This window comes from Mastacembelus armatus, chromosome 17 (genome assembly GCF_900324485.2).
Source record: "Mastacembelus armatus chromosome 17, fMasArm1.2, whole genome shotgun sequence".
Taxonomy (NCBI): Eukaryota; Metazoa; Chordata; class Actinopteri; order Synbranchiformes; family Mastacembelidae; genus Mastacembelus; species Mastacembelus armatus.
Window position 1 is genome coordinate 5,994,796 of NC_046649.1, and position 13,241 is coordinate 6,008,036.

The following is a 13,241-nucleotide window of genomic DNA, read 5'->3' on the forward strand; positions in this document are numbered from 1 at the left end:
CGTAGCCGAGACTGCCCTTTCAACTGATGATTGCCCAGTTGAAACAGAAACAGCTCCTGTACTGCAGATGCTTTACTGGAGTTTACACAATAACTATCTGCGCAAAAGCACTCAGTTTTAATTTCCACATCCTTTATCCAATCCTCACCCAAGGTGGCCCCGTGTTGTAACCTGCCAGAGATAGCAACTTAAACATCCGTAATCTGCTCTGTCACCATGAGCTGCTGGAAAATAAAGCAACAAACTGACCCAAATAGAGACAACAGCAAAATGAATTTGAGATTGTGGTGATGTCATTTGAAAAAAGTATATATATATATATATATATATATATATATGGTATGCTCTCAGTTCTGGTGCAGAAACAGGAGAAGACCTAGGAAGTATGAAAGTCATAAAATGTAGGAAGGGAGATATATGCTAATAAGGTGGTGATTTAGTTTAGCGACTTCAGCGAGAGGGATTAAAAGCTGTGACAGTACAGGCTTCCAGGCCTGCGTTCACACAACGTTCAGCCAGAGCAGCAGAGGTGTGAATGCAGCAGGCTATGATAAGGGAGCAGGACAACAAAACAACATCCTTGGGATAGATGGGTCTGACAAAACATAGATAACGAGTCAGTGTTGAATAGGGCAAGTACTGTGTGCTATTTTTGATTTGGTGGAGCCGTGTTGGCAAGAGTGGGCCCCGGGCCTCTAGGAGTCATAAAGTGGAAACTGGGTGACAGAAGTGAAAATTGCAATTTAGTGTGTGAGCTATATGGATGAATGTTATATATCAGTGTATTTTAACCTTTTTGGATGGTGACTTGTCAGTACAAGAAATGTGTATTTATGACTCCTTGTCTTAAGCTGTATGTGTATGAGTTACCAGTTCAGTCAAAGACTAATTGTTGTTCATCCCCAATGCATTTGAATAAATACTGAATACTTGTGTGGCCCCAACTCTTAACCACGGTGCCACTGGTATACTGTGTATTCTGACATAGAAGCTGGCTTAGATGGAGAAGGGGTCCCAAACAGAATATCCTAGATCTTCTTGTGTTTTCACACATTTGAGCCATGTTTTTTAACAGAAGAGCTGGGTTTCTGTTGTATTTAATCCAGATGTGTACACAGCCCATGGAATGGATGGATAATGATCACATTCTGTACATCATGTTCCCCAGAGGATGACTCTTGACTATTATATAGTAAAGTTTTTTTCTGATCTTCATGACTTTTTATATCTTACAACATTACAACTGCAGCAGACCAGTATGCTTTTCCTAATTATTAATGAAATTAGCAGTCAACTCTGTCAGATGAACTATGTTTATCACTCTGAGATGCACCAATTAAAACTCACTAGGTAGTAATAAGACCTAAAAACTTTTGTAGGATTATCATGCATGATACAATAACTTCAGCCCCACTTGTACATAATTTTATGAATAAAATAACAATATAAAATGAAATATAAATAAATAATGAAATATAAACTATTATAGTCTTGTGGAATGTGACAGTGAGATGATCACTTTTATGTTGTGTATTAAAGGAAAACTTTGGTTCAGTTTGAGTGCAGCAAAGATGTCATCTTGTCCATGCATTTGTCCTTGCTGAACAAACAGTAAACACTAATACATTAGCATTTATGACGGTGTGTTTCTGATGTGCAGATGATGGAAAATGTGAGTTATAAATAATATCATAGCAATAACAAAGACCCTTTTCTACTCAGTATTTTCTAGCTGTTAGATTTTTGTTAAAATGATTTTATATTGGATTTTGAAGTTACTTTGACAGCTTACCAATCTCAACAGTGGACTGTATTTTACAGAAGTTCATACAATTTAGTCTAAAGCATTTATGAACTATGTTATGTCCATTTAGACCCTCAGGCTCTTTTTTAGGATGTTTTAGCAAATAGCAAATACATAAGAAATCACATCATCATTTGTTTTCAAAATAATAAATCAAAGGTAACCCTTTCTTTGACTGTCCCCTAAGACTGAATTTAAATTCCCATTACAACAAACGTCACTGTGCACTTTTGACGCTTCCTTCTACACTCCCCTAATTACTAAGAATTTACTTGGTAAATAAAGGGAAACTTACAGTATGTGATGGGTAACTACCATCTGTAACAAGTAGGTAAATACAGTGTAACTACAGATGAAATACTAAGAGAAACCTCCATTGTTACCCATTAAGTGCCTTTCAGTTGTAACTGGATTATGTTGGTAATAACTCAGATATATTTATAGTAAGTAAAACACAACTATTTACTAGGTAAGTGAGCTGAAACTGGACTGTAAAAGAAAGTCTCATCTGTTTCTCAGAAACAGATTATAGTAGTTACCCATCACATACTGTAAGTTTCGCATTATCTACCAAGTAAATTCTTAGTAATTAGGGGAGTGTAGAAGGAAGCGTCAAAAGTGCACAGTGACGTTTGTTGTAATGGGAATTTAAATTCAGTCTTCACCTGTGTGGATTTGCTGTGCAGACATTGGACCTGATGTTACTGGTTGTTACAGCCAGCCTGACTGCAGCTACTGTAGTCATGAAGCTGTGGCGGCCACACCCTTTTCCGTATGCTGTTTGGTCAAATTTCACAATACTGTACTCTGCCTTCCCTGTAACAATAGAGCTGAATATCAGGTTCTAACATTATACCATTCCTTGCAGATATGTATGGATTTTAATTTGGGCAGCAGCATTTCTGTTCACAGAGGCTCAACACTTAGTGCTGTTCTTCTTCATCCTCAGTGGAAGGGCCACAAGGTGATTTAAACTCTTTCACCCATAGGTGGGCGTCTGACACACAGACATTACATTAATTGTCTCTGAGCACCACTGGGTGCAGCCAATCTGACTTTCACTCAAGTAAGTGTGTGTATATAGGCATATATATGTATATATATATATATATATATATATATATAAACAGTGCCAAATATAAATATTTAATAAAATATAAATATGCCAAAAATCCATGCTGAAAGATTTGATCTATGCCAACCAGAATCGTCCCACAGGTGCTACCACAAACATGATGGCCATTAAAAGTTGCTGCTCACTCTTGCCTCTTTTCACTCACCGCCTGCCTGGATGGTTGATGAACATAAAAGAAATCTTAACTGTAAATTGAGAAGAGAATTGGGAAAATTATGGTGCAATACTGAGTGCCATCAATCACTCTGCTTCTTGGCCAGTAGCCTTGGTGCTATCCTACAATATGCCATATCCTCTATGGCAATACATCACATACCTACAACCTTGGGTGTGTTGTGTTTATTCATCTCTGAAATGACGCTGTCCCTCTCCAATCTGTTCTCTCCACCATTCTCTTGTCCACTCTCAGTGACTCTTGAAAGGAACGCCCTTGAAATGTAAACGGAAGAGGTAAAGGGAAAGGGTGTCATGAATTAAACCACAGACAAAACATCTTCAAGTACTGTGCAGTAAAGCACCCCTTTCCCAGTAAAGGACTGGCTTCATTAATCTGATCTATGATCACTGGTGTCCCACAGAGATGAGTTGTGAGCGGACATTGAGCTCAAGCAAATAGCCCCATTCAGTGGCAAATTTTCTTACAAACTTTCTCTAACACACTCCTTTTCCATTCGTTTGCACACATCCTAACACACACTTACATGTACTATTCACATCAGCGTTGAGGAAGTGGAGTCCACCTGCTGTTCCTGGGGACGTTTGGTGAAATGTCAGCCAGCGTTGAAAGGATCAGATAGCTTTTTGATGTTGCACATGCAATCGGGAAGAAGAGGAAGAGAGACAGGATTGATATTGGGTTTTGGTAACTACTCATCATTTAGAAAAGGCAGGCTACGCACCTACCTGGAAAGACATCTGCACAATCCAGATTAGCTGTCCAGCACAACAACATGCCCTGACCTTTGTGCATGAAGCTGGTCAGCTCCTTCAGCTTCTCAAAGGATGTGAGATGTGGTCAAAATATGACATGTCACTTTTTAAATACATAACAAAAGTTACCATATTTCACTTAAGTGTTCATAATCAGATGAATTAGCTGATAAACACACTTTTACATAGATAACCTTCAACAGCGTTTATTTTACCTAGATTTGGTTTTAAGGTAACATGTATTTATTGTATAAGGTCAGAAGTTTGTGGTCACCCTCATTTTTTCCACCATCAATTTTTCAGTTTTATTGACATTTAAGTAGTTTAAGGCCAGTGGTTAACCATAATACACTGGCATAAAACACCAAGAAAATAATGTGAGGTTAAAAAAAACCAAACAAAATTGAAATGAATGTAAATTTCAGAGATCAGTTAATGGGTTAATTCCATCTTTTCTGCACTAGAAGTAAATGAAGCCTGTCTTGAAAGTTGATGCTTACAGTGTCTTTTGTCGAGTACTTAAACCGTCTGCGTAAGAGCAGTGCTGGAAAAGACTGTGTTACTGCTCCCTCTGAAGCAGGACACGGTAGTGTATTTTGCTAGTATAATGGTGAGGGAAATGCAATTAAGGGGATAATGAGCCCAAAACGACTTCCAGGCTGTGTAAGTAAAGAACAAGGTGGTCGGCTTCACAAGATTGGAACGGCAGCACCAATCTCCAGACTCTCCAGGTAAAGAGTAAAAGTAAAGAAATCTCCAACACAGTTGTGGGAACTTCTACACTAGTGCTGTCTAAACCAACAACGTTTGATTCCAGTTCAACTAAGAATACCTTAAGTGTGTTAGGATACTGAATGAGTCAGAAGTATTTAGATTACGTTTTATTTTCTTTTAGTCTCCAAATGTTTTTGTTTTAAGCTTTAATTTCAGAGTATGGAACCAAGTCACCCTGGGCTTTCTTAATAATAATAGTTAGTGTTTACTGTGAGATTAAACCATACAGTGCGTGCTGTTCAGACAGTACAATACATATTATTTAATAATCCAATTGGGTTTCAGCTCAAAGCCACAACTCAGCAGAAATCCACCTCACTTTTATAACGCTCACTATGCTGCAGCTCTCTCTGCAGAGTTTATAGTCCTTGTCTCCCACATAATGTATCTGCGTATCTCAGTACAATGTTTTTCTTCTGTGTGCCTTTTTTCACTAAAATAGCAACATCATTTATTTAGAGAAACTTCATTCAACAGATTTATTTTTTTGTTTATGTAAGAATATATATATTTTTAATTCTCCCTTGTGACACAACTCTAATCATAGTCTACTTGTCATCAAGTCTGAGTTATGCATTTATTTGTTAAATATGTGCTCCTTTCTGTCTGTCAAGACTAGACAGAAGGGTTCCTACCCTCCAGCAAATTATTCACAATTATTTAGGCTTGATGTAGGAAACAGCCATTTGCGTGGTAAATTCAAACAAAGCACTAACGGTCAATGCTGCTGATCTGGAAAATGAGGCTTTAGTCGACAGGCTGATGCCATCTGGAAGTAACCGGTCACCTCACTCAGTCAGCCTCCTGTTTGTATCTAAATTAATGCACACCAGGCACACATTACAGTGCAAATCTCATAAAAACAGTCCCTCACTAAATATTTTTATTTGAATTTACAACATTACCAAGTGCTGTGAGGATAATCAGTAGCTCCATGGTGGATGTACTGTAAAACCCAAAACACAGAGGGGTGTCAGAGTGAACACACAATTTAAAATTCTGTCGTGAGTATATGAGTCTTGTCAAAAACACAATGATATATCTCATACATTAGAATGCATGTAAAATTAGGTAAATTTTTGTGTAACTTGGCACGTGTCTGTATTTTTTGTGTACTAGGTACAACAGAAGCTTGGCATGGTTATGCCTGTTTTATAATACTGCATACACTCTGCTGTTCATGCATATTTTATAGTTTTGAAAAGACTGAATGAGGGGAAGACTTTCGCAGTAAATCACAGGCGTTCAGTGGGTCAGTACTGTCACTGTTGGTAGCCCGCACTTTACCTTACGACCAGCCAAATCAGGCTGAGAACTACTTGAACCGTTGCCAAGGCAGTAAAATATGGGCCACAAATGTTGTCCCTGCCGTGACCTACTGGCACGTCTCCTGGCATTGTGATTCTCCGGACTGTCTCCCATCAAGATTTATTTACTCTTTATGGCACCTCTCACAGTTTATACACTGTAGCCTAAGATAAAACAGCTGCAGGGGAGCCTGCATGTCCTGTACGTAAGAGGGCCGGAGCTGGTTGCACCAGTGCTTTTAAATTTTAAACATATGTTTTTTATAACAAGTAATTGAACATTTACACATTCCTAAAATAGAACTGGCTGCACCAAACAAATTCTTATGGAGAATTAGATGCTAGATATTTACACCCTATAACTGCTAGGTAGCTAACTAAATCAGCAGACTTAGGTTACTTTACTAACATGTAGTCTTACCCAGTAGAGTGACTAGTAAAACAGATGTGTGGAATATGGTCAATTTAATGCAAAATGGGAAGATTTCCATGTACACTGCACAAAAAGCCACTGCAATTACAAAGCCCTGCAGAGCTTGATGTTTTCCACTCATAAACTTAAACTGCACAAATAATATCTCTTTAATGACGCAGACTGATTTAGTAAGTCACCAGTTTCAACCTAATTAGTTCAAAACTAGTTTTAAAAAAATGTCATAAAGCTTATATTCTGAAGTTAATGTGACAGAGCTGCTATTGTGTAGCAACATATAGAGTGCCAAGATCACAAGCTAAGAGATAAATGAATAGCTGCTGCTTCCTTTCATGATATTTCTGTTCACATGCTGTATTCTGAAATGAAGTGCTCTTGTTGGATGTTTTACAAGCCTCCGACTCTTACCATTTAACCATTGATCTAACTGAAAGCCAAGCAAATCCAAAGCCCCCCATGTTGCTGCTGTGCTACAGTTTTTTTAGTCTTAATCTCACCAGTAGGCAAACAGCCACCGATAAGTGGACTGAATTTCACTGCTCTCATGCCGCACAAACTGTAAATTCATAAGGTTTTTATTTTTTTTGTTAGCCATGCAGCCCCACCACGTTTTTTACCTGCTATTGTTTTTGTATCCTCCACAGACGTCCACTCGCAGGTGAATTATCTTATGTCCATAGGCTCACACTGTATTTTCTCAAGGGATGTTAGAACCTGCTGTCACTATATCAGTACGGCCGATACAAGAGATAAGGCCAGGGACATGGGCAAAAAAAAGGTATTCATACATTAACAGACAGAGCTCTCAGAGCTTTTCATCTCCTCATACACTGACGGGTCTGCTTTTATCTGCCAAGGTTGAGGGCGAGGGCAGACCTGCTTTACAGCGTTTCCTGCTTAAAAACTACCTGGTCTTCTGAAGAGTCTGTCCTTCTGCCCAATCCACCTCCCATCCTCTTCTCACAAACATGCTCCCCAACTTCTCTGTTTTTCCTCCATCCCCACCTCTCTTCTGAAGCTTGCCTTTGTTGGGCTGGCTGCTTTTTCTCTTCCCTCTTCGAGTGATAGAACACTCCCTTTCTTCTCTTTGACTTCATTGCATCCACAGAGGCAATCCCCAGAGCTTTCTGTCTTTTTTTTCTTACCAGTGCAGATAGAGGTGGTAAGAGGAGGATTTCTGTGTGCGTCCAGGGATGTTTGGAGTATTCACATTTTTGAGTGTGTCTTCATGAATGTGAATAAGAGAGTGGATGGATGTGGAGTTCTGAATACAGACTTTTTTTTTTACATGTGCATAAGTAAATAAATAAATGCTCTTTCTGGAGGATGTTTTGTCAACAGGAATTGAAGTCACACTGCATGCTTGCGTTTGTTGTGGGGATGTGGGCGTGCTGCTGCTGCTGTGGTGGCGCGTTTCTCTGCTTGCCTGTTCGACAAGAGGGTTACTGAGAAAAAAATGAAGATAGACAGCAAGCAGGGAGGTGAATCATAATTAAAATTTTCTGTCTCGTTAAGTTAGTGACAGCTTGCAATCGATGGTGAGGATCTTCTTCTAATACTAACAACCCAAGATCATTTGAGCTTAAGGTGGGATGGGGCCAGAAAGGGGAAATTAATTAAGATATTTATGGCCCTAATTAATCAGTTCACTGGGAAACATGCACAGAACTTGCAGAGATATACGGTATAAACTTTTTGAGAATATACTTTAACTATACATTTTTTAAAACTAATTAGGAACTGAGAGCTCCCTGTAGCTGCCAAGTGCAGTAGCCTATCATCTCTATTTACTCTACTTGACATCGTGGTGCTGTATGTAAAAGCTACGGGTGAAATCCCTGTCTTGATCCTTGCTGGTTCCACAAGGATGAAAACAGCAGTTTCACTAGATTACATTATATAGAACTCTAATGAGGAAATATGAGCTCCCTTGTGCTTCAATCCGGAGCACCCAATTATCTTCACTTACTGCTGTACAGGCCGGTGCACCCAGGCTAATAGCATAACAATAGCTTTCCTCAAAGGTGCACAGCACAGAATGAAAGGCTGTGACATAGATCAATATATTACAGAAATACCTTAAGTCTGTTCTAAGTGAAAAAGATAAAAGAATCAAAGAATAAAAGTATTTTTATACCTGCTTTGGTGTTATCCAAAAATTAAGATTTTGACAGAACCCCCCCCCCCAATCAAGAAAAAGTTGTACATTTTGCTCAGTTGGTGATAGTGGCATGTTGATATTCTGCCCTACATCCCAGCTACTGCCCCAGGCTTGTTAACAAGGTGCCTGTGGCAATGATTGCCTGGCCATCAAACTCCCAACTGATAAGTTCCTCTGGGAGAGAGGAGCTCTGTCATTGAATTCACCCCGATTGCCTCTTCATGCTGAACATTTGAGATAACACATGGCCAAACCCAGACTCACATCCTCTATAATGGGCTCTGTGACTCTTATATATAACTTATTCCATAAAACCTGTCCAACCTGTTGCAGCTGGTTGCATGTAAGTATTGGATACATCATGTCCACAGCATTTCATCATTTGCTGACTAGATTTATATGCACAATTATGGTGTTGTAGCCTGTTTTTAAGATGGTAACCAGGGAGACACCTGTCACTTCCAATGTTGCAAGGCCATGGATGGAATTTGGCTGATTGATTGAAGCCTGAGCGTGCACAGAGGATAAGGGGCCCACCGACAGGCCTGTGATTGACACAGATGAGAGAGAGGAAAAGAGGACAGGAGCAAGCAGCGGAGATGACAGGATACTAAAACAATAGCAAGTTAAAGTGAAGGGATATAGAGAGATTTAGGGAGATAGATAGGCTGAAGAAGAGACAGGTGGTGAGTGGGAGAGGTGGGAAAAGAGAAGGCAGAGGAGGGGGAAGGGTGGATAATCTTTTTTTTTTCTTTCTCTGTTCATCAAAAAGGTTTGCTTATACAAAGAGAGGCTGAGAGAGAGAGAGGAAGCTGAGGACACTGAGGAGATGAAAGAGGAAAAGGGTGAAAAGTATTCCAGGAGGAACTTCCCAACTTCAGTCATGCCCCAGTGAATGTGCTGACGGGGTCTGTCGGTGCCACAGTGGAGCAAGTGTCACACACCCAGACAAACCACCACACACTACAAAGCACAAGATGAAAACTGACACTGCATAATCCATAGCACACAAGTTCTTATAAAATGCTAGTTTTGGCCACAAGAAAATGGAGTTTAAAGGTGCCCTCAACACATGCACTACATGAAGAAAGTGTTTCAACCTGTAAACAAAAAAAGCATTGTGTTGGGGTATCAAAGCATGGTCCTCACAGGCCACGGCCTTGCTTCTATCCTTGCCCTATTCACTGTTGATTATCTCGGTCAAGTGTGTTCAGCCAATCAGAAGCTGCAGAGCAGGGAGAGTCCTGAGGACTGGACTTTGACACCACTGGCATACTGTCTCCTATGGCTCTAGATGACAATCATCTTTCAGAAAATAACCTTATCTTGGGCTTAAGGCTTTAAAGTTTTGACAGAAAACCTGTGTTACCAAATTGAAAAGCACAGTTTGAAAGATATGGGCATGAAAATTACGACTGAGTTGCATTGCAATGTAGGATTCAGTGTTTTTGGACTGATTTTTGATATATCATTCGCTGCTTCTGTGAATTTGATCATTGTTTTTAATATCTGTCTCTTGTAAGTGCTCCAGCATTATGGAAGTGCAAAGCCAATTCATTGGCCTGCCCCTTTAAATTGGATCTTCTTCTTCTCCTTTGGGCTGCTTCCTTCAGGAGTCGCCACAGCCAATCATCTGCCTCCATTTAACCCTATCCTCTGTATCCTCCTCACCCACACCAACTATCCTCATGTCCTCCTTCACTACATCCAAGAACCTCCTCTTTGGTCTTCCTCTAGGCCTCCTTCCTGGCAGCTCTAACCTCAGCATCCTTTTACCAATGTATTCACTGTCCCTCCTCTGAACATGTCCAAACCATCTCAATCTGGCTTCCCTGGCTTTTTCTCCAAAACATTAATATATACATCCATATGCCTGTCTTTTGCTGCACACAGCAATAATGAAAATGTTTCTGTTGATGCAATTGTCAGATGTGTAGGCTAATAAAGTGTTCCCGTGCTTATCTTAAAACAGGCATGCTGATTGATATCTGACAATTTGTTTTTTGGTAGGATTTCCATTTGAGGCTCGAGTGCATGAGAGACCATTTAGATCACTCAGAGCAACAACATGCATCAGCATATACAGATTTCATGTGTATTGACATTCTCACCGACTGATAAAAGTATAATATCCATCCATCTAATGAATCACACATCAACATATCATGTCATGTCATATCATCATATCACAGCCTTTTTGCACTGCAGAAATCCTTCACAGGCTTTTCCATCAATAAACGTTCAGTGTGTCATCCTATCTTTTCCATTTAGAATAGTATGATAACTTTTTCCTCGTCTGTCTAAATGATATAAGAAAAAAAAACACTTGGGTCATTATGAAGGTATAAATGGATGTGTGTTCTAGGCCTAAAAAGCCCTCTGTGCTTATGAAAATGGGATTGCTGCTCTGTTAAAAGATCTGTCCTGCCCGCTTGTCTCTTAGTTCTCCCACCTGTCTGTGCCACTCCACTTTTAATTAACACAGTGCAATGATTAAAGTTTTAACTTAATTATCTTTATCTTTTCTCTCAGGGTGTTCAACCCTCCGTGGGAAGCTGAATGAGACGCTTCACAAGAAGAGTGGGGAAAAAAACAGCAGAGAGAGGCTTGGTGAAATAGAGGAAGATATTAGGCAGCTTGAAAAAGAAAAAAAAGTAAAGGAGTGACTGACACCTGCCCTCCAGCTCAGTGTGAAGGGTACAGGATGGGCGAGTGAGAGGAGGGGCATGAAGAGGGAAACAGAAGAGAGAATGAAGACAACTAGAAAACAAGGCCTGCCTCACAGCAAACATTGCTCAAATTAGGACCTCTCACCACAAGACAAGATGATCACAAGAAATTTCCTGCTATTGGTTTCCCTGTGCCTGTGGGAGGGCCTTGCATTAGGTGCCTCAGCCAGTAAGGTTGTAAGGAGGAGAGGAGTGGTTGGATCACATATGCTGAAACTAGGGGAAAGTGGAGCTGTGGACCAATGGGATGCAAGCATGGATGCAAATGCAATGCCCGTGGTAACTCTTAGAAACCTGATTAGTCATGAGCAGACCGGTGATGCTTCTTTTTATTATTCCAAAATACTGCCGAATCATGCGGCTCCATCTGTGGCTAACAAGGAGAGGCAAGCTTTGAAGCCCAAGCTTGAGGTTGAGTCGGTCAGTAAAAAAGATGGTATGCCTCGCATGTTAGCGAGTAGCAAGGAGCCAAACCAGGATGTGAAGAAAGTTAAGAACAACACCAAGAATGCTGAGACTTCAACCAAAACAGGAAGGTCAGAGAAAACATTCACAATCCATCACAAGCCAGATCAACACTCCAACCGAACAAGGTTCAAATTAGTCTCTAGATCCCGAAGCAGACCTGATTCTGCTACTACTGGTGTTTCAGGAAAAGGATTCAGCATAGATTCAACCCGGAAGCTGAACCTCACCGGCAGTTATGGAGTATTGAAGCTGCTGTCGAAAGAGAACCTAGTCAGGATCGTTAATTCCCAAATGCAGAACATTCCCAGCCTGAGCTTTCCAAACAAGGGCAGCCGGAGCAGGAAGAGGGATTTGATTGACGTTAACCATGGACAATTAGAGGTTCAGAAAATAATGAGTCAAGATATGGCTGTCACTCAGTCTCACACGGGATTTGATAATCAGACTGCATTTCCCTATGTAAGCCCAGTCACCACTCCAGATCTTAATCGAAATCAGGGTGCTGACACTCACAGTAATCCACTAAGTGCAGTCAGCTCAGCTTTAAGTAAAGGGCAGGACAACTTGGGAATGCAAGGTTCAAATAGTAGCGATAACAAGAGCAAACACCTTGTCCGTGTGCTGTCAACACCTCGCAACGAGGTCAGCCTCAGCCTCGAGAAAGAAGCAATGATCAGTCGAACAGAACCACCATTTACATCGACAAAACATCTCCCACTGTATGTGCCCTCTGAAACAAATGACTCTCCTCTGTCTGTGCTGACAGTGAAACCCCTGGGAGTAAGACCAGGGAACAGAGCAGCAGATTCCCATAGAGACCCATTAACAGAGGCAGTTCACTCTGCTCAGACAGATCTCAGCACAGCTGAGTACGCTGCAGATGAAGACAACAAATTTGCCAACAGCAGTCATGTCCTGAGGCTCCACCCAGCACCTGAGTGGAGCCACAACACAAGAGATACTGGGATCCAAGCTGTTGATTCAGATAATGGGAAAGGACTTGTGTTTGAAGAAGCAGAGTCAGAGGTGAACGAGGATGTGCGTGAACGCATGGAGACCAAGGGGTCCCGCTCTCGCAGCAGGAGGAGCTGGATCTGGAACCAGTTCTTTGTGATTGAAGAATATGCCGGGCCCGAACCTGTGCTCATCGGACGGGTAAGGAAAAAGAAAACTTCATTCATCATTGACAGGGGCTGTGAACTATTTTATCAATGTTTTATGAATATTTAGGACACTGTCTTCTGGTCTTCCTGTCTTTTACATGGCTTGTCTAACCTCAGGCCATCCTCTCAGATACATATTATATATAAAACGTGGTTAGCATAATTTACAGTCACACTCCTGGTTTTTTGTGCATTGTTATAAACCTGCAATTGGAATTGATTTACATTTCTCCAGTGCAATATGGTGCCTTCCAGGTAGCCATAAAATCTTCAATGAGTCAATGGTGTACCGAGGCACAACAAAAGCCCCAGATCTCATCTGCCCAAGGGGCTAGTC

The 13,241-nt window shown here is 40.7% G+C and overlaps 1 protein-coding gene across 1 annotated transcript in view; it reads left to right on the forward strand.

The window, feature by feature from the left end:
* The window catches only part of cdh24b (cadherin 24, type 2b), a 123,307-nt gene that overhangs the window by 35,943 nt on the left and 74,123 nt on the right, over positions 1–13,241 (forward strand). Inside the window, exon 2 of the mRNA XM_026313365.1 lies at positions 11,077–12,896. Within this exon, the coding sequence (XP_026169150.1) occupies positions 11,370–12,896 (1,527 nt within the window). The 5' untranslated portion in view covers positions 11,077–11,369. The remainder of the gene's footprint in view (positions 1–11,076; positions 12,897–13,241) is intronic.